Source organism: Narcine bancroftii, chromosome 7 (assembly GCF_036971445.1).
Source record: "Narcine bancroftii isolate sNarBan1 chromosome 7, sNarBan1.hap1, whole genome shotgun sequence".
NCBI classification, from domain to species: domain Eukaryota; kingdom Metazoa; phylum Chordata; class Chondrichthyes; order Torpediniformes; family Narcinidae; genus Narcine; species Narcine bancroftii.
Window position 1 is genome coordinate 188,674,685 of NC_091475.1, and position 23,134 is coordinate 188,697,818.

Sequence of the window (23,134 nt, forward strand, 5' to 3'; positions counted from 1 at the left end):
GGACAGGCAGACACGGTTGCAGCGGTTGCAAGGGAAAATTGGTTGGTTGGGGTTGGGTGTTGGGTTTTTCCTCCTTTGTCTTTTGACAGTGAGGTGGGCTCTGCGGTCTTCTTCAAAGGAGGTTGCTGCCCGCTAAACTGTGAGGCGCCAAGATGCACTGTTTGAGGCGAGATCAGCCCACTGGCGGTGGTCAATGTGGCAGGCACCAAGAGCTTTCTTTAGGCAGTCCTTGTACCTCTTCTTTGGTGCACCTCTGTCTCGGTGGCCACTGGAGAGCTCGCCATATAACACGATCTTGGAAGACGATGGTCCTCCATTCTGGAGACGTGACCTACCCAGCGCAGTTGGATCTTCAGCAGTGTGGATTTGATGCTGTCGGCCTCTGCCATCTCGAGTACTTCGATGATGGAGATGAAGTCGCTCCAATGAATGTTGAGGATGGAGCGGAGACAATGCTGGTGGAAGCATTCTAGGAGCCGTAGGTGATACCGGTAAAGGACCCATGATTCTGAGCCGAACAGGAGCGTGGGTATGACAACGGCTCTGAATACGCTAATCTTTGTGAGGTTTTTCAGTTGGTTGTTTTTCCAGACTCTTTTGTGTAGTCTTCCAAAGGTGCTATTTGCCTTGGCGAGTCTGTTATCTATCTCGTTGTCGATCCTTGCATCCGATGAAATGGTGCAGCCGAGATAGGTAAACTGGTTGACCGTTTTGAGTTTTGTGTGCCCGAAGGAGATGTGGGGGAGCTGGTAGTCATGGTGGGGAGCTGGCTGATGGAGGACCTCAGTTTTCTTCAGGCTGACTTCCAGGCCAAACATTTTGGCAGTTTCCGCAAAGCAGGACGTCAAGCGCTGAAGAGCTGGCTCTGAATGGGCAACTAAAGCGGCATCGTCTGCAAAGAGTAGTTCACGGACAAGTTGCTCTTGTGTCTTGGTGTGAGCTTGCAGGCACCTCAGATTGAAGAGACTGCCATCCATGCGGTACCCGTTATATAATATATTGCATATATAAACAGTCCAGACTAAAAACCAAAAAGGGAAAAGATAAGAAAAATAATAAGGAAGACCCCCAGAGGCATGTGAGGTTGAAGTGTCTCTATTCACCTGATCTCTACAGGATGCAAAGCATGTCACATTGGTGCCCATGACTCCGAAGTGGTCAGCATCACATTCCCCACTAACTCACTCGAAACACCATACTATCCCTTACTATAATCTTGTTAATAAACCTTTTAATCCATTCATCTTACTCAGTATAATAGATCACGCACAATATAGGTTAAACCTTCCTCCCTCTTTAAACTCTCTCGAAACTCAATATATTTTCAGTTACAGCAAAACATCTCAGCTATTTAATTAATTCTGCTGATCTTTAGCAGGTAATGAATTGGCATAAAGTTTTGCTTCATTAGGCTCAGTAAAAATTCTATTCCTTCCTCCCAGGGTGAATACTTTCAAAACAGCAGGGTATCTCAAAACAAAGGCACAGCCTTTTTCCACAATAGATCTGGTGGATTATACATTTTGGTTTCACCATGTAGAAATTACAGCACTCTTTATACAACGTCCACTCATTTCAGCACATCTTAATATTTGGGACTGAGCAAAGGAGCCACGTTTTGTACTTTGTTGCATATCCCTTTCATACAATGACTGCATGAATTCTGTGATTTATAGACATCACCAGGTGCTGAGTATCTTTTCTGGTGATGCTCTGCCAGTCCTCTACTGCAGCCATCTAGAGCTCCTTGTTTCAAGGGCTTGTCCCCTTCAATTTTCTTTTCACCATATGGAAGAATTGCTCAGTTGGATTTAGATTGAGTGACTGACTTGGCCATTCAAGAATTTTCCAGTTTTTAGTTTTGAAAAGCTCCTTTGTTGCTTTAGCAGTATGTTTGAGATCATTGTCTTGCTGTAGGAAGAAACGCCATCCAATGAGTTTGGAGGCATTTGCTCGAACTTGAGCAGATAAAATGTTTCCACCTCAGAATTCATTTTGCTACTGCCATATGCAGTTACATCATTGAAGATAAGTTTGCCAGTATGCCCATGCTATAATATCCCACCACCATGTTTCACAGATGAAGTGGTATGCTTTGGATTTTGGGCAGTTCTTTTATACCTCCACACTTAGCTCTTGCCATCACTGTGATACAGGTTAATCTTGGGTCTCATCTGCTCACAAAACCTTTTTTCCAGAATACTTCAGGCTCTTTTAAATATTTCTTGGCAAACTGTAATCTGATCATACTGTTGCATCTTGCAGTGTAGCCTCAGTATTTCTGTTCATGAAGTCTTCTGTGGACACTGGCACAACCACACCTGTCTCCTGAAGAGTGTTTTATAATCTGTCAGAGGCGTTTGGTAAATTTTCTTCATATGATGAGAATTCTTCTGTCATCAGTAGTGGGAGTCTTCCTTGGCCTGCCAGGCCCCATAGGTATATCTCGAGTATGGCAGGTGGGGCAGAGAACAGGGGTGCCACTTGCAGGGGGGCACCACTGTCTTCACCTTATCCGGTTAATATCTGAGTCCCTAGCCCAATTATCGCCATCCCAAGGGTGCAGGGCTGCACTGCCAGGGCTCCCTTGAGTGCCCATGAGTGTCGCTCCAGGCCGACATCTCATCAGGCCACTTTGGGGCCACCCCAGCACAGTCAACACCTCGCTCAATGCAGATTGAATGGGCAAAATGGCTGTCTTCGTCTTCCTTACCCATAATCCCCCACACAGCTGGAACTGCTCTGTGTTTCCCTGGCACTGGCGCCTGCCATAGCAGTTCCAGCTGCGAGGGGGATTATGGGTAAGGAAGACAAAGACAGCCATTTTGCCCATTCAACCCGTAATGACGGAGCTGTGACAAGCGGTAGCGACGCTATCGTTTGGGCACTCGATGGCAGAGATGGGCACAGAGCTCTCCGCAGTTGCCGGTTCCCCTCTGCTGGAGGCGGCAGCATCAGTGGATGAGGTAGGGTTGGGGGGGGTGAGAAGTTACAATACCTCTGCGCCAGACAAGCTCTGCGCCTCTCCAACCAGTCCTGAGGCTGTCACAACACCAAGGCAGTGGGAGAGGACTGATAATATTGACCAGGTTTCCCCCTCCCCACCCCTTCGCCACCGCTGCAGTAGTATACAGACAGGAAGCACCTGTCCTTGCACTGCTCTGTACCCATTGAATCCTGGTGCACAGACCAGCAATCTCCAGAACCCCTGGCTGCAGGGACGGTTGTTTGAAGCACATCAACCACTGACAACGCTGCCTACAAACCAGGTGGGAGCATCAGGAGAGAACCAGAGCTGCCACCATCATCCAAGCACCTTGGAGAGGTCACCAAAGTCGGCAAGAAATCACCGACCAGGGACCATCTATAAAATCACAGATGACACCTCTGTTGTATCCTGAATTTATAACAATGATGAGTGAAATATATTGAAGGAAGTTGCTTGGTGCTAGGATAACAACCTCTCTATCAATATCAGCAAAACCAAAGAGCTGGTTATAGGAGAGGTATGGAGTGCATTCCAGTCAACATTAATGAAGAAAAGGTAGAGATCATAGGCAGCTTTATGGTCTTGGGTGTAAAAATCTCCAGTGACTTGTCCTAGCCTACCATCTTTGATGCAATAGCCAAGAAAATGTGCATATATCTCTTATTTCATCAGATTGGTATGTCACCTGCATCCCTTAAAAATATCTACCGGTGCCCCATCGAATGTGCATCACTATGTTTGGTAACTAATTTGCCCAAGTCCCCAGTTAAACTGCAGAGGGTTGTGAACGAGGCTCAGAGCATGACATACTAACCTCCATCTATAATTCCTGTTGCCCTGGAAGAACAGCCACATATAAACAGACTCATCCTGTCCCAGCCATGCTTTCTTCATCCCTCTCCCATCAGGAAGATTAATAAGTGCAAGATCATGCACCACCAGAATCAAATACTTTTTTTTCCTGTTATCAGACTTCTGAATGAACCTCAGAATTGTAAAATTATGCTGCCATTGCTCTGTACCAATTGATCTTTCTTTGACTGCACATCTGTACTGTGTCTCATTTGTACAAGGTATGAGATGTCTAATTGGTCAGCTTGAAAAGCAGACTCTTATGTTTTGACTTGTTCTTGGCCTTGTGGATTTGTGTCAAGGTTGGCCACATCATGCTCTTTCATTGTCCAGCCTGGTGGCAGAACACATTTGTACTATTACCTCTCTAATTAAACTGAAATATTTTTTTATAACCTCACACGATGTACTAATTGACAGGTCATTCATAAAGGGGAAATGTTTGTAAAAAATCAAAGCTGAAGTTGAATTATGAGTATGGACTGATAGTTTGTGCAATGATTGGGATTGGTGGAAGTCATTCAATATATGGTTTCATGAATAGAGACGGATTTCACAGAGGTGGAAATTATACCTAACTATGCATCAAAATCCATATTGGATTTTTTTATTCTAACTAGTTTCAAGGACAAATGAAACAAAGGAAATATGTCTTTCTTTCTTTTCTGTTTACTTGAATTGCCTTTCATTTCTAGATTTTAAATGCATTCTGTTACGACCCCAAAGGACCCCAAACCCAGCAGCAATAGATATTTTCAGTTCCAGTAAGCTTCTGCTGCTTGTCACATCTCTCTCTCTCTCCCTCTCTCTCTCTCTCTCTCTCAGTCAGAGACTGCTTTCTGCTTTCTCCCTCTGCTTCCAAAAACCACCTGACCTTCTCCATCAAATATTAGGAGTCAGTCTTCTGGTTCATCTGTTGTTTTTAGGTAAACAAGAACCCATCAGTGACCTCTCTGAGCACTCTTGTGAAAAGCCATCATGTCTCTGTTGCCGCTTTAAAGACAATTTAAAGACATTCATTCCACAATGTCAGTCCAATTAAAACCTACTTGTGAAGTCTCCATAGGCATTCTTCAGAATTTTAAAGTCACTCTGGATATGAATTCTCCAGTATTTCAAATAAGATCTGATGATTTATCATGATTTTAGAATCAGAGCAATATCAATGTTCCATTTATTTTATTCATTTAAAATAATCACATATATTTTGTGACCAAAATGGAGTATTTTCCCATCCAGAATCTCAAATGTATTCACAGTATTGTTTTTCTCAATTTCAGCTACAAGAAGCCAAACATAGAAAATCTTAACTATCAAAGATAAGGTTGAAAGAAACTATTTACACCATCATAAATTAATATCCATTTGAAGCAGCTGAAAGGAATCCAGATTTTTCAAAGTTGAATATCTATTCCATATATGATACATTGGGCATTAAATCACTAACATGAGAAATTATTAAATCAGAGAATATCTATTCATGAGGAACATGAAGAATGGCCTCTGTTGGCTGGAGGGCAAAATGAAGAACATTACACCTAAGGACTGGTTAAAAACTGTGAATTTGGAAAATGTATCTACCCTACAAACTGCTGAAGACTAAATAGTCTCGTAAATAGTAATGTGCTTTGAACTAAATCTTTCTGAAACAGCAGTTTTCTGAGGTTTAAATGTGTGAAGACCATTCTGGACTTAATTCATTGCAAATTGCTTTACCCTTTGGAAGTCAATATTGCTTGAAACTGCATTAAAATTTATTTTAGTATTTAACTCAAACTTCAAATTAATTCAGTTCATTTCTGAACAAAGTGGTTGCCTATCAATATTATCTAATCAAATAATTGATATCTTTAAAGACTTCTCCATGGATTGTCACCTTGTTGTGGTAGAGAAGCTTGTGTGGTCTGTGATCCCATTAGTGATGCTGTCTGGAGCAAAAAAACAATCCAACCAAGTCCTCAGTGGTGGAACAGGCAGACGAGGTTACTCTGAACTCAACGGCTGTGAAGGCGGACAAAGGCTGCAACAAATTAGCTCCAATCATCATGGTTTGCATGCCATTGAAATTAGTTGGTCGATTTGTAAAGTATCTTGTGCTTCTTGGAGCACAACATCAAGTACACGTTAAACAAATACATGCACAGGCGTCTTCGCTCTGTCAGAACGAAGACCATCATCCTCGACCATGGGATAATCACATCGAGGATCTCGAAAGAGTACTTTGACGAAGAAATTTTATGCAGAAATTGATACTAACTGTAACATAGTTGGCAAACAGTCCATTTTAATACAGTGCCTGGACCTGGCTATTTGTGTTCTGTGAGATATTATTTGAAAGCTATGTTATAGCTTTAACTGCTCTCAATGATGCTAACAATGGTTATGTTACATTGCAGACCAGCAACAATAGAAATTCACCAAGACACTTAATTGTTTTTCTTTTAAAACAATATATTTATTAATAATTACTAATAATATAACAACTTAACTAAACTTCACCCCAACTATGCGTGAATATACTTGTTTGTGTGTGTGATTCCGAAACAATTACAGCTTAGGCACAATTCTGGGAAGTTATTCCAAATTTCAGTCTTAGAAGTCCATATTTGAAACACAGACTTTTAAACTGATCTACATAAGTAATTACCAATGAGGTTGGAGAGACTGACTCATTGGACTGCTGAAAACTCACTGATCCGTGTCGATTTTCTTCTAGAGAAATGTCCTTTCGTACAAATGGTTGTCACAACTCCCCTTTTCCATGCATTGGGGAAACTAAACATGTGACTTCCACGATGCTTCTAAAACCCAGGCACAAGTCAGTTGAAATGACCGTCACAATCCAATGCATGAATTTGCCTGTTTCTTTTACCCAGATATGGGTCAATCAAAGTGACCATTCCTTATGACACTGTGGTTCAATAATTCCAGTGACAGGCAGAATAATCTGAATTTTCCATTTCACGCAAAGTCACTTCACCTCTGTGTTATTAGATGGCTGGTGGTCAATTAATGAATCTTGTTTCTTTAAGTGCCCTAAACACATGGCTTTCTGTAAGTGTCCCATCTGTTTTCCTGGAGAAACAACCATTGTTCTTTTATCTTTTCCAGAGCACCAGCCCTAGATAATGTCTCTACTTAATGGTACCATTCAGTTTCACCACAAGCTGTGAATATTTGCAGCCTGTATTAGCCCTTAAAGTGACAGTCACTAAATGAAACAGGAGCTTGTAATAGTTATAACTATATTTTCTAAAAATTAGACAAAACTAAGGTTTTAATAAAAATTGCAACAAAGGTCTAGATATAGTTTGCAACAGCTTTATTCCATGAGGTAATCATCATTTCTGTTAGAGATTTTTTTGTCTCTTTGCGTAAATATAAGGCTTGTGGAGGTAGCTTTTAGAGTTGGTAAGCAGTGGAAACTGCTGTCTGTTCTCCACGATGTAGCTGTAAAATAAAGTCAGTGAAACGATACTTGAAGTCTTCGAGAGGTTAATTTATTGACAGAATTGGCGTAGATGGCAGGATCCCTTTTGGAATGGGATTTGAACCAAACGAAAAAGACAGATTTCGGGAGTCAAATTTAGAGTCTTGCACAACTGGCTGGTGACGCATATAGCCGAGGCCTCATAGGCTGAGGCTAGAAGCAGGGAAGAATTGAGAGGACTTCTCATGTGTGCGTGTGTATGGTGTAAGTAATTACAGTAGCTATTTGCACTCATGGGAAATCACCCTAGCAAAGACACTGCAAGATCAAGGGCAGCCCTCTGAAACCAGAAACAAGGAAACCTAAATCAATCTCAAAGGCTCTTTGCATGATAAGGAAAATGTTAAAAGGCAGAATGACTCTAAAATCTACCTCTACAGCACTTACAGTTATACAGAGAAAGGAACAATTCTTACAAGATATTATGATTACGGTAGGGGGGAGGGGTGTCATGTGACGCGGAGGACGTAGGACATGGAATCCCAAAACTCCCGGGGAAAATAGAAGAAAATTATTAAACAGAGATTAAAATACAAAAGAAGAAGATAAGAATAGTCCATTTACTTTTTTAAATGCCTTTGAAGAAAGGAACTATTGTTGCTGAAACTGATGAAGGTGTTGTTCCTGGATAAAGGAAGAGGCTTTTGACGCAGAGAGGTCCCAGACCTTGAGTGACAACTGAGGCCCATCAGAGAGTTGAGTTGCTGGGAGCAGCAGCATTTGTAACCAGCCTTTCGGGTGGTGAAGATGGCGTCAGGCCAAAGAAAACAGATTCTTTAAATAAGGTCAGAGAGTTGACTTTGAATGAGAAGATTGATCTCAGTGGTGAATTAGCAAGTGTTATAGAACAAGTACAGACAAGCTTTGAAGAGATTGTTTCAACTTATGAAGATTTTATACAAGTTAAAGATAAAACTAAGGCTATGCAAAAAGGATAAAAAGAACTCTGATGGTTGAATTGAAACAGATGGTATGGGAAATGTGGGATTATATTAAAAGGATGTGAGAAGAAATAGATTATTTAAAATCAAAGAGGTGAAAGAAAAATACAAGCAGTTATCTACAAATATGATGGAAGTACAAGAACAACAGAATGTGAAAAATCAGAATATTATGAAGGCTTATGAAAAGGATAAACATATAAAGGAGAAGCTGAAAAATTTGGAGTCTGATGTTAAGGAAGAAATTATTGAGAGGAAGATAAATTCTGAAAAAATTGATAAGATGGAAAATTTTAGTAGGAGAAAAATCATTAAGATTGTTGGTTTGGAGGGCGGAGAAGAAGATTGAGTTTCTCCGAGTATGGATACCTAAGGGTCTGGGAGTAAATCAATTTTAAGGTCCAATTGAAATTGAAAAAGCACATAGAGCCCTCAGACCATGACCACAATCAAATGAGAAACCACACTCTAGAGTAATTCAGTGTTCAAATTATCGAGACAAGGAAAAGATCCTAGCCTTATCAGCAAAAAAAGTAAGAATGAAGAAAAGTCCACTTGAATATCATGGTTCAAAGATTTTCTTTTACCTGGGTATTTCTGCACGGGTGTTGGCAAGGAGGAGACAGTTTAATGAAGTCAAGAGAAGTCTTTGGGAAAAGGGATACAAGTTTACATAACGTTATCCAGCGACGATGAAGATTGTATTACCAGATGGCAAAAATAATTTTTTTATGGATTACAAACGGGCATCAAATTTTGTGGAAACTTTGCCTTTTAATAAGCCAAATAAATGTGAAGGAATTATTTGCAATGAGACAATGGACTAGTAAATTAGAGACTCTTTTTTGATGTAATACCTGGGAGGTGAAGGGTGCCGGAGTCCATCGGATGCTGTTCATAGGTTCGTTTGTGGCAATGAGCCACATCCTGTATAGAGGGTGGTGGTGCTTTTATCTTTAGAACCAATGATGGAGGGGGGGGGGTGTTTCTATTATTATATATATCTATGAATGGAGTTGTATAGATGCTTGATTTTACTTTAGAGAATTGATTCAATATTGAATTTAAATTGAATGTTGGAGAGATGTGAGATTTTTAATGGATATATGATTAATTGGGATTATTGTTAGATATATTGGAATTTAACCTTAATGTCATAGAGGGAGATTTATTATTATTAAATATATATTTATGAATGGAGTTATATCAATTGCATTGATATTTTATTTTAGAGAATTAATTTAACATTGAATTGAAATTGGATGATGTAAGAGAAATAAGATTCTTAATAGATATATGATTAATGAGGAGTAATATTGAAATTTAACATTTAGAATTAATTTAAAACATAAGATTTATGTATTAGATATGTTATAAATATGTTGGTTTATGTAATCATTTAAAAATTCTTTCCATTTTCTTCTTTTGTGCTTTCTTTCTTCCTTTGTTTTCTTTCTTTTTGGGGAAGGGGGAATAAAAACAAAATTATGTATAATTTAGCATCGTTTGTATTGTATTGTTCAACATGAAGAAACATATTTTTATGTTTGATGCAAAAAAAAAGAAATTATGATTACATCATGGAATAAAACTATTGTAAACTATATTTAGACCATTATTTCAATGTTTCTAAGAACAGTCTTTCCCATTGTAAGAAAATGCTTCATTAATCACTATTACCACCTTTGACTGCAAATAATATCTCTCTGAACAAAGTCAGGTCCACGAGCTGTAATAAGATGAGCTGTTGCCAACTATGTTAGAGTTAGTGTCAACATCCGCATGAAATTTCTTCCACACTTTCATGTTTAACTGATCATATTCATAATAATCTCCATAGTCTATTTTCTTTTGAAGTTCTAGAAGGAAAGTGGTGATCAATCTATCTTTAAAAATTATTCAAGCCAAGAAATTATTTTAATCAATAATTAAAATCATGGATAATGAAGAAAATGTTTGTGATTTTTATTGGTCAGTAAGTTAAATCAGGCAAAGTAACAAAGTGGGAAAGCCAGGCTGATGGACGAAGATGCAGCAAGATGGTGTGTGTATCTGAGTGCACCCATGCATGCAAGTTTGGTCAGAGTGTATCTGTGCGTCAGTCTTATGCCCAGTCTGCACCAGAGTCTAGACTACCTTGCTATTGGACCAAGACATCACTCTGTCAAGTATGTTTGACAGTTGGTATGCAACCACCACCCTATAGTAAATAAAAAAATAACATGCAGGCATCTTGCATCCCTCAGAAATTGAATAGAAGCTAGTCATGTTTGGCCTCTAGGGACTACCAAAAATGTCCTGCCTACTGGATCACGGTGGGGATAAAAAGCAAGAAATATAGTCAGTCCTCTTTTTGTCAACTTTTTGATTTGAAAACTACAAAATGAATCACTGAAGAAGATTTGAATAATTAAGTTATGTGTTTCAGATCTTGATACTGGAAATATTTTGCAGCATTTAATTAATTGAGATGCTGGAAAAACACAGCAGCATCTGTGGAAAGAGAAAGTTAATATTTTGTCAGATCTGAGAAAGAAAGAAGTTGATCTAAGTAATAAGAAGATAGGGGAGGGTGATAGTGGAACAGCATTTTCCATCCTGAGAAGTCTCTTCTCAGACACCCTCATTAGAGAAATCCAATGGATAACTGATGGAAATTCCTTTTTCTGTCATACTTGGTTCATTCATATTATGTGATTGAACTGTTAGAGCCAATTACATCTCTGGTAAAAAATAATATCATTGAAATATATGAGATTAACTGGGTAGATACTGATGAGCCAAGAACTAAGTGGTCTGAGGGTAGGACAGACATGAAAAATGTTCACCATTCCTGGATGATGATATTACATCAGAATAGTGGGTATGGGGATCAAGCAGGAGGCACAGGATCACCTATGATCTTTATGAATGACAGGACAAAATCAAGTATCTTACCACAAGAAGATTTACCACAACTCTTATTTATTATGTAATTACGTTGTAATATATAGAATAAAATATCAGTTGATGGCATGAAAGTAAATTCCTCTTCTGTGATGAGGAATAAATAAGTGGTACCAAAGTGAAACCTTGAATTGAAACTACATGGAAATACAGTTGATTTAATTGGATGGATTTTCCAATCACAAAAAAAAACTAACATACTTGTGAACATGATCTTCAAGAAAGCACTTAATAGCAAATCATTTTGATTGATCAGCAGATTTTGTTCTATGATAAAGTAGCATCATCAGATCTTTAGAGTCATAGAGAGACAGCCCTTTGGACCACTAAGATCATGGTGCCCATCAACTACCTATTGCATTAATCCTACATTAACCCCTTTTTCTCCCCACATTATCATCAATGCTCCCTCACTCCTCCTCCCTCAGTGTTACCACTCACCTACACACTAGTGGCAACTTAATAGTTATTAACTTACCAACTCATCTGTCTTTAGGATGTGGGAGGAAACCAGAGCATCCAGAGGAAACTCACATTGTCTCCAAGAGAAAATGTTACACATGGTGCCTGAGATCAACGGCTCTACAAGCTCTACCAGTAGTTTGATGGCAATAATATTCAAGTAGTTTGTCTTTTCTCAGAAAAGTACACTTTTTTATTGGAGATAGAGTCCTTCAGAGATAAACAGTTAAGTGAATATTGATACTTTTCATATGTCTAATTTCTGACATCTAATAGCTTCACTTGCCACAGTTAATTATGGTGATTCACAAGCCATTGCTCATATCATGAATGATATGAGGGTAAGTGGCAAACTGGCCTTCCTTCAGAAGCTGTTTAGTTATCTAAACGCTGTCATAGTATTAAAAATAATGAGTGCATATTTGAATTACTGTAATTAAGCATTGTACATTGAGTGGTTTGGCTGATGGTGATCTTTCCATTGTCCAAATTGCCTAATGAAGAAGGTACAATTATTATCCTTTTTTTTTCAGTAGCAAAAAATTATTTCTACTGAAGCTGACTTTTCAGTAAATTATAAAAAAAACCTTAAAAGAAGTTATAACCTCGTTGCAGAAAATAAAATGTTAAAATGCTAAATTTTAAAGAAAATTACCACAAATGTTAGACATTTGAAAAAACAGATATGCTGGGGGGTGGAAAAAAACATCCTGTAGATCCAGCAGCAATTGTGGAGAGAACAGAGTTAAACTTTGAAGTTTGAAAGCCTTTTATTAAAACATTGAATACCTTCTCTATATATTATAAGGAAGTGGAGATCTTTGTCGGAGCTTTTCTGTCCTGGTGTTGACACTGTCAAACTCAGTTATCACTGCCAAAAAGCAGCATTTTGGAGGAATATAAAGGATTAACATAACTTAACTTGTTTAAAAAAAACAAATGAGTGATCCTGGATGTTCAAAATAATTAACAAGTTCAATAGACTAGATACAGGGAAATCATTTCCTTTTGAAGGAACAATCAGGAAGAATATCTTACAGTTATGCCAATTAGAATATAACAGAATTACCTTTCAGCACAGAAAATAACTTTGAAGACATGGTTTCATTTCCCATTAGTGAATATTTCCATCAAAGACATTCATATGAGAAGACAGCCAACATCATTAAGGACCCTGTCATATTCTCAACTTTGGGCAAAAACTACAGAAGCCTGAAGTCCAGCACATCTTGGTTCAAGAACAGTACCTTTCCCCAAACAACTCTTAGGCTCCTTGTTCATAAACTATTCTGGGACAACCAAAAGACCTCTCTGCATCTTCAACACCACTTTTTATTTGCACCAACTGCAACTGTGAATATTTATTTTTCTATCCTTCTATATTTATCATCTCTATCTCATGGCAGATTATGGTCCTTTATATTTTCTGTTGCTGTCTCTCGTATAGTGATTCTGTAACAATAAACTGTTCTACTTTTCCTGATCTTGAGATACAGTTGAATTTCAAAATTGAGATCAATAGATTTCTATAGGGTAAGATTATTAGGGATAAAAATTGGATCTGTAATTAACAGATTAGCATTGCATAAATTAATCTCCATTTTTTTTTGTTTTTTTTTACCAAGAGTAAGTAGTATTAATTTCTGAGGTGTGGTCAGAGCACAATTATTAAGTCCAAATGAAAGGTCTTGCCCCAAAGCAGAGACAAACTATTTCTCTTCACACATGCTGCCTGATTAATAAGTCCCTCCAGCAGTTTGAATTTTTTCTACGGTTATCTTCCCAAAGTGGGTTTTCATTTTTGAAGCTATGAATACACATAACTTTCTGAGTAATTAACCAGGAGCCTTCCTGACCTGCATGCATTATGACCACGCAAGGATTTACTATTGAAAAGAATTGGGAATCAGAATTATTGGTAAATCAAATTACTCAGAAATCACATCAAAATGTGAATCTATATTACTTAAGGCAAAATTAATATATGTTTAAAACATCATTTTGAGCAGCCATTCTCAACGGAGGCCTTACAGTCCCTGCCAGGGGGCATAGCATATTTAAGGGGAGTCAGGGACTGAAATCATAATTATTTTTGATTTTTTAATATAGCTTGTAGAAGTATGGAAATGTAGTATGAATATTAGCTTATAACTGAGGATAGGGTCTTACACTAGTCTTCAGAGGGGCTCAGGTTTTAAGCAGGAAACCAGGATTATATATTTCAGTAGATGGGGGGCGGAGCGAGCCCCCACCAATGAATCTCAGTTCACTGCATTCGCCCCTTCCTGTAGAATTTAGGGTCTGTGGATGAAAATAGAGGACAATGATTCAGGAAAAATAATTTTTGAAAAATGTACAGTTATTTACAAATTTAATTGATCTGGGGGTCTGGATCCTGGTGGAGCGCCTAAGCAGATGAGGGCCTTGGGCTCCTTGGGTCTCCTGGTCCCCTTGTGAGGGAGGAGAGGTGGACTGGGTCTCTGGCTCAAAGGTGGAGGGGGATGCACTTTCTTCCTGAACTGAATTCCCTGAGGCCCTGACTGGGAGTGGCAAGAATGTGCTTTGTGGCTCGTAGGGTACTTGAGGCAATGGATCCTCTGTTCAGGCGGGTGCCAGGTCCCTGAGGGAGATGGTGTCCTCCCTGCTATATGGGTACTTCACATAGGTGTACGTGGGATTGGCGTGGAGCAGTTTCACCTTTTCCACCAGGGCATTGGTCTTGCTTCTCCTCATGTGCTTCCTGAGAAGGGCCGGACCAGAAGTGGTGAGCCACGTTGGGAGTGTAGTTCCCGATGCCAACCTTCTCACGAAATTGAATAGGAGCTTGTGAGGAGTAGCATTTGTCAGTGAATATAGTAGCGACCAGATGGAATGGAGCACCATAGGAAGAACTTCCTGCCAACATGAATCTGGAAGGCCTCTTGATTTGAGGGCCAGTTTGACAGCCTTCCAGACTGTGGCATTTTCATTTTCAACCTGCCCATTCCTCTGGGGATGCTGGCTTTTGCTGCAGAAAAAAGCACACCCTTGAGTGGAACGCTCCCAAGCACAGGAAGCGGCAGCCGTTAGGGCTGGGGTAGCAGGAGCAGCTGGTCCTTGGAAGGGGTCACCTGGGTGAGCGCGCTCACTAGCTTCGAGGTCGTCATTCTCGAGTTTGGCCTGTTCCAGCGGCTTGACCAGTTCGACATGGCTAGCCAAGACCTTTTTACCCGACTCGAGCAGTCGCTGCCTCATGTACCTCGAGCAGACCCCTACGACTAGAGTGTCCCGGATCTGTTCTTCCTCACGAACACGGCCGCTTTGTACCTGAACTTCTTGGCAAACGTCCACAGATCGAGGAGGTAATCATTGATGATCTCTCTTGGCCATTAACGACATAGAGCGAGTTGGTGCCTCGCTAGGACCTCATTTTGCAACCATGTACCGAGCCTTCAAAGCCTTGATGGCAACGTTGTATGTAGTGCAGTCCCTGATGACTGCTACCCTTTCGTGCCTACCCTCGAAACAAGTGCAGACCTCCTGAGTTCATCTGTATGTGAGACATCTCTGATCACATTCAGGTAGGCCTGGAAGCAGTCTAGCCAGTACGTGAACTCCTCAGCCACATCAGGGGAGAGGGTCCATCAGCAGCAAATCTGGCTTGAGCATGAATGAAAGCTCTCACGAATGGAAGGAGAGCATATGCTTTTATTAGCTTACAATAGGGTAGGGTCTTACAGTGGTCTTCAGAGGGGCTCAATGTTCAGGCGGGAAACCAGGGTAGGTATATATGGGTAGATGGGGGCAGAGACAGCCATCAGTATGACACACCACCAGTAAATCTCAGTTCACTGCAGGAAGAAACCAACTAAACTTGACTGCTTCACAGGGAAGTTGGCCTATAAACTTGAGCAGTATCCAAAGGAGGCAAGAGCCAACAAAAGATTGAAAATGGCTGATTTAGAGGGATGTAGTTGACAGTACTCATGATGATATTATTTATCTTCAGGAATTAAATAAATTTCATATCCTCTGGCCAAATATTAATGCTTTGCATAAACAAAACTAGACTCATACACTTTCAATGTTTATTCTAACATTGGCCAGTTATACTAAATTATAATGTTATTTAAGATGAAGTCACTGTCTCTACCTTCTATCTCTTAGCCTAAGTTACTAAAACTCTGATATTACAAGTAATCCAATGTGATTCAGAGTCCAACTATTGCAATATGTTTATCATCAAGAGACACAACCGTGAGTGTTAAATAATTTGCCTTTGACAAATCCATCAGATTAATCCCCAAGGACCCACTCTTTTCCAAGTAAGAATAATTTTAGGCTTTAAATAGTCTCATTTGGTTTAATGCTGAATAGTTACTAGGTTTATCCCCTATCCATGCATTTACTTTTATGCATGTAACTCAATAGCTTGCTAACCCCTTCAGAGGGAATTAATAAAGACCAAATCAGGTAAGGATCATAGATTTCTTTTCCTGAAGGAATCTTGACGGGAATGTGAATCTTCCGGTGTTTCACAGTAAACCATAGTCTTATTGTCATTTTAACTATACTAGTTATTTTTTTAACTGCAGATACTTTAATGGAGTGAACTTAAATTTCCCAGCTGCCATCATCCGATTTGAATTGATCTCCTGAGCAAGTTTCAACCCATAGATCATCATGTTTCCATTTCTGAATTTTAATTTATATAATGAACACCTCATAGTGTATAATTCATTGATTTTGAGGGTTTTAACTTTGAAAATTTGTTATATCTACCTTATAACTCAAATATTATCTATATGCATAAAAACTTTCCCTCCCACCAGCGCTTGACATTTTCTTCTGCTTCTCCTATTTATACATTTCCATCAGGTCTCTTCTTAGCTTCCAATGCTCCAGAAAAAAAAAACACTATTTTGTCCAACCTCTTTTCATAACAAGAGTTATTATGAAAACTGCTTAATTCTCATTAGAAAAATCTGGTTCACTATTATACTTCCAGGAATAATTCAGTTGTTCTACAAAGGCTTTTTAAATGATTTGTTATGGACCCCAAAACCCAGCAGCAATAGATATGCACCATGACAAAGGGTTACTTAAACAAAAGTTGCTTTTAATTATCTTTGCACATGAAAGCAGAATCAAACTTTAACTTATTACTATCAACTTAGTTAACCTACTTAACCTCCCTCTAATTCTAAGCACATGTGTGTGTAATGTGTATATAAGTGTAGAAAAGTTCTTTGGTTTTCAGTCCAATCTCACTGGTTCTTGTAGACTGCCTTCCAGATCGTACCTTTCTCCCTCTCCATCTGCCTGTTCTGCATTAGTTGCACCTCATATGCACACTGGTGGCAGCGGCAGTCAGGGGTCCCAAGTCGTTCTCCCCACCTGGTAGCTGCGTGGCCTGCTGAGTAGGCCTCTGCGTTCTTTTGAGCAGTTTCCATTGCTCAGGCTATCTGCACCACTTCCTGTAGGAACCGATTGCCTTTCTCCAGGAGTCATTCCCATATTTGATGGAAGCGGAATCCAGCAACTAGCCCATCGTGAATGAGCTCCTCCTGGCAGGTCGCTGCAGTCATGCCCTGGCATGATATCACACATGGCCCTAATGATATCATCGACCGACTCACCCGGACCCTGGCATCGGGAACCAAGCTGAAAGTATGCTTTTATCATGTTCCTCGGGCCTCCATACTGCTGTCGGAGTAGGGTCATTGCCTTTTTGTATCCAGTGCAGTCACAAATTAATTGGTATGCTTGGTGGCCCACCGCTGTGAAGAGCAGGTCGTACCGATCACCATCGGCTGTGATTTCATGGCACCTCAGATGGGCCTTCAAACAATGTAGCCACATATCAAACTTTACGGAGGCCTCTGGTTCCTTTGGATTCATTTGGATTGCCTTGTCCATGGCACTTTAAAATTTCTGATCAATAAACTGTGGCACGATCAATGACCTCTCACAGACACGAAGCAAGAGTCAAAAGCTTTATTGATCAGAAGACCCAGACATGTCTCTACATGCTGCTGGCTCACGTCCAAGGCAGGTATGAGGGAGGAAACTAGGGCTCTCAGCCTTTATTAGGGGAGCTTATGGACAGGAGCTACAGGTACAGAAGGCGGGCCAGCCTGCCCAGCCCAGTGAGGACATGCCCTCAGTACCATGTTCCACCACATCTCAATAGTGGGTTTCAATCCAAAATGTTAACTGGTCATTTCTATCCAAGAATGCTGCCCGACCTGCTGAGTTCCTCCAGTTTCTCTTTGTTTACTCACACTGAAAGAGCCGTCCTACCCTAAGCACATTCTCTTCTGCCTTCTGACAAGGAGACGGTTCAAGATCGCACACCAACAGGATCAAAGACAGTTTCTTCCTTGTAGCCATCAGGCTCCTGAATGAACCTCACAACAGAGATCTCAGTTTACCCTTGCTCTGTACTACTTGATCTTTCACTGGAACACCACGCACTTTCATGTGCTCTTGCTCTTCTGCTTCATCCTGCTGTATGCATGTTGCTGGATAACATGCTAAAGCAATCCTCTCACCGTATCAGGTATAAACTTGTACTAAATATAAAACTGTATGTATTGCTACATACAGTTGCAATAGAAAATAGCACAATTTTCCAGCATTCTGATTGGTCTTGTTTCAAGTAATCATGGAACAAGCTGCTTCCACCGATTCTCGTTTGACAGGCAGTGTCCTTCCAAGTGATTCCACTTGCACAACCCCTGCGAAAGGTCGTGGACACAGCCCAGGGCAGCTCAGGCCAAACCTTCCCCACCATCCAGAACATCTACAGGGAACGCTGCCGTCGGAGAGCAGCATCAATCATCAAGGCTCTCGCTGCTGCCATCAGGGATACAGAGATACACCACCAGCTGCTCCCCCTCCACCACCAGACTCCTCAACAACAAATGCAATCAGGGACTCATTTCAGGACTTATTATTTCACTTTGTTGATTTTTGCATGGCACAGTCTACTTACATTTGTTCTATGTGTAAGTGAGTGGACTATCAATTCTGCCTGGCCGGCGTGAACAAGAATCTCGGGGCTGTATGTGATGTCAGGTATGGACTGGACTCCGGCAATAAATCTGAACTTTGACAGACCTCGGCAAGTGGTCACCTTTCCTCGAGGCAGGAGAGGGGTTTGATTTGGGCTGAATTGCTTTGGAAGTGTGTTGCCCCGTACTGCCCTCTCGCGGCTCTGCACTGGCGAGGGGGGGGGGGGGGTGGGGGGGGTGGTTGCCTGTCGGCTCGGTGTTGGCCCAGGAGCGCTCGATCTCTGCGGGAGGAGGGCTTGCAACATCGTCCGGAGTCTGTGCTTGACCTTCTCCAAGAAGCGGCGCAGGGGGCGGGATTTGAAGGAAAACCAGGAGAAATGAGATCTGCAAGTTGATGTCTGCAAAGTGTCCGGCTCTCTTACTCTTGCCGCTTGATTTCGCTGACATTGACAGCCAGGCAAACTCGACCACCAGCGACCCAAGGTAAGCAGGCGAGACCCGTTGCAGGCTTCGGGGTTCTGCGAGGATGGACCGGACTGAGCTGCAGACCAGGGCAAGTCGAGGGGAACGGATCCCTGGGGCTTGCCCGAGGCTTACTGCACTGATTTTTACTCCACACCTGGACCCAGGAAAACCATTTCTGGGCTTCCATTTGGGAATTGTTCCGCAGTAATCTGCAGCGTGCACGGAGTCGCCTCATTCACTCTTGGCCACTGCGGGACTCTGTGGGACGGAGGCAGAGGAGAGCGGGTCAAACCCCGACCTTCCCCTGGGGATATGAGTTGTCTTTATTGTTTAATTCGTCCTCCTCGGTTCGTTCTTTGCACCATTGTTGCCACAAAGCACCGAAGGCATCATATCCCATCGGTGCTCTATGGTTACATAAGGTGGTTTGTGAGTGAGATCTTCGATCTGCCTTAGATCTTTTCTGATTACACACCGTCTCTTGCCGAGTTCGGTTCTAAAGTCGATGGCAACAGTTCGCGTGTCAAACCAAAAGCCTGCCCACTGCCACACTCGCTCCAGTTGATGACCCTGAACCAGAACAGGGTGCCCACTGCCACACTCGCTCCAGTTGATGACCCTGAACCAGAACAGGGTGCCCACTGCCACACTCGCTCCAGTTGATGACCCTGAACCAGAACAGGGTGCCCACTGCCACACTCGCTCCAGTTGATGACCCTGAACCAGAACAGGGTGCCCACTGCCACACTCGCTCCAGTTGATGACCCTGAACCAGAACAGGGTGCCCACTGCCACACTCGCTCCAGTTGATGACCCTGAACCAGAACAACAGGGTATTCAAAGCCTGGTCTTTACAAACAGATCGATTATATAAAGACAACTGTCTGTAGAGGGAAATAAGAAGTTAAAAGGCAGTGTTCCGGACTGCGACTGTCAGAAATGCTCCAAAATCAGGCTTTAATTCGATAGTATGGGGAAGTCCATCGGGCCAGTCACCGTCTTGGTGGTTTAGGGATTTTTCAGGCAAATGTACTAAAAGTCCACGTTTCTTGGCTGGCTGCTGCATCCTGCACGATTGGCCGTCACTGTGCATGAGGAACAATATAGCTGGGGCAGTCAGTAAAAATCGCCAGCTGACTTCAGGCACTCGCCTGCACTGGCCAAGGGACAAAACGGACGCGGAAAAGTCTTCGGGGCCAATGGGTACAAGTGCAATTTTCCGAATATAAACTGCTAATGGTAAATAGCAAAGAGAAATTAATGCAAAAACATTCTCCTTTCTTTCCTTTTAAAATATTTTTATTTAATATTTAATTCCTACATACAAAGAAATCTATGTAATAGCAAACAACATGTCATATCATACACATATGGCATATTAACCATATGATGTACAACCAAAGCGGATCCATGATTATTAAGAATTCTACAGATATAAATATTCAACAGTTATCTCAATAAAATTTAGGTAGAAAAATCGATAAGATAAAATTAACAATCCCTTTATATAGATAAAGGATCAATTATATTTTAATTAAAGATATGATCCATGACAAATCATTGAATTCGTGTTTCATGAGCTACCTATAAAAATAAGATAAAAAGAAAAAAAACCTTTTCCTAAACCACAGAAGTTGGGTGCGACTGCATTGTTAGACTCGGAGGGGAGTAAGAACAGGTAAATATTTTTATTTCATTGATTGAATTTGTTTATTATGACAAATGCTTCATATTTGAAGTTTAAAATAACTACCACCTTTGCTAAAATATATTTATAAAAGCATTCTTGAATCTTTCAGTATCCTGGTTTTTACTGAAAGCAAATGCATTGGTGAAATTTTTTAGTTTAAAAAAAAGGACTGGATAGACTGGGTTTGTGTTCCTTGTTAGGAGTTGGGGGCCTGGTTGAAGTATAAAAAATAGATGGGTAAAATTGTAAGAAACAGGATAGGTTTAAGGTAGGAGGTGCAGAAGGTATCTGAGGATCTTTTTTTCTCCAAGAGTGTGGTAAAAATGAGGAACACACTGCCTGAGTGGATGGTGGAAGTGGAAACTCTCACAATGTTTAAGAATACACAGGAGGAACTCAGTCAATCTCGCAGTGTCCATAGGAGGTAAAGATCTATTACTGGGCATGTCAGGCTTAAGCCCTTCATCAAGGAATAAGCAAAGAATAGGAAGATGTCAGAATAAGACTGAAGTTTGGCTGGGAAGGTGTCTGGATCAACAAAAGCTGTTAATTGGATATGATAAGAGAAGTGAGAATTGATTTGGCTCTGTGAAAGGAGAGGACAGAAAGAGAAGATAGAGAAAGAGAGAGAGATAGGGAGAGAGAGAGAGAGCTGGGGGGAAAGGTAACAGGGGAAAGAAGAAGGGGCATTTCAACAGAAACTGGAGAAGTCAAATTAATGCCATCTAGTTAGAGGGTACCCAGACGGATGATGAGGTGTTGTTCCTCCATTTTGTGGGTAATCTCAGTCTGGTAGTTCATGTCAACGAGGAAATGGGATGGGGAAATAAAATGGGTGGCCACTGGGAGATCCATGCTTTTGCAGTGGATAGAGCTGAGGAGCTCGACAAAGCGATTTCCCAGACTGCGTCCAGTCTCTCTGATGTAGAGGAGACCGCAACGACAGCACTGGATGCAGTAGATGAGCCCTGCAGATTCTCAAGTGAAATGTTGCTTCACTTGGAAGGGCTATGTTGAACCTCTACATAGAAGAAACTGCGCGCAGGCTGGCTTTGCTAAGCCTCTACATCGGAGAGACTGGGTGCAAAACTGTGGAGTACTGCAGTTAATCATCAATCAATCATGGCTTGCCTTCACAAACAAAGATTTAGGAAGGGGGCAGTCCATGTCTACTGCAGGCTCGCTGGTAGCTGACGAGGCCAATGCAGGACAGACAAGCCCTGTCACAGCGGCTGGCAGAGAAACTCTGTTCTAGGTTTGGTGCTATTGATTCTTCCTTCACCTTCCTTTTGTCCTCAAGGCCAGCCCTGAGGTAGAACAGAGGGATCTGTGAATGCAGATACACAATTCCTTGAAGGTGGTGATACAGGTAGTTAAAAGTTATAATGAAAGCTTTTGGCATAGTAGTCTTCATAATTAAAGTACTGAGTACAGGATTTGAATTATTATGTTGAAGTTGGTGAGGCCACATTTGGGGTATAGCGTGCAGTTTTGGTCACATGCCTACAGGAAAGATATCAATGAGATTGAAAGAATGCAAAGAACATTTACATGGAAGTTGCCTAGACTTGAAAAGCTAAGTTATGAGGACAGATTGAAATGGTTAAGACTTTATTCTCTGGAGCGGCAGAGAATGAGGGGTGATTTGATAGGAGTATACAAAATTATGAAGTGTATATAGATAGAGTAAATGCAGGGAACTTTTCCACTGAGGTTAGGTGGAACAGAACTAGAGGACATGGGTTAAGGGTCAAAGGGAAATGTTGAAGGGGAACATTAGGTGAACTTCACTCAGAGGGTGTGGAACAAGCTGCCAGCGGAGGTGTGAATGCAAGTTCAATTTCATAATTTTAAGAGAAGACTGAATAGTTACATGGGTGGGAGAGGTATAGAGGGCTATGGTCTGGGTGCACGACAATGATCCAAGACAGAATAATAGTTCATCGTGATCTCATTGAGCTGAAGGACCTGTTTCTGTGCTGTAGTTTTCTTTGGCTCTAATGGATGGCTTCAAATAAAGTGCATGGGACTGAGATTATTCTAGATAGACACTTGTAGGTTAGTGTGGACATGATGGTCAAATATTCTGTCTCTGATTAAGACCCTGTGACTGTACTATAAATGATGTAATCAATTCAAAGCGGAAGTGTAGGGATCTACTAAATGGTATACCTGTATAAAAAAAACCATGTTCTCTTGTAAGGAAGCAAGAAAGGAGGAAGAAAGAGAATCTTGAAAATCAAGAACGAACATCTCTGTCACCCTACTGTGAAAGAAATCTTTGAGTCCAGATTGGTTTTAATT

The 23,134-nt window shown here is 41.0% G+C and overlaps 1 protein-coding gene across 2 annotated transcripts in view; it reads left to right on the forward strand.

The window, feature by feature from the left end:
- The window catches only part of LOC138739519 (copper-transporting ATPase 2-like), a 106,032-nt gene extending 100,415 nt beyond the window's left edge, over positions 1 to 5,617 (forward strand). For both annotated transcript variants that reach the window (XM_069891757.1, XM_069891758.1), the window contains one exon: positions 5,122 to 5,617. In XM_069891757.1, the coding sequence (XP_069747858.1) occupies positions 5,122 to 5,164 (43 nt within the window). In that variant the 3' untranslated portion in view covers positions 5,165 to 5,617. The remainder of the gene's footprint in view (positions 1 to 5,121) is intronic.
- Positions 5,618 to 23,134: the final 17,517 nt, after the last annotated feature.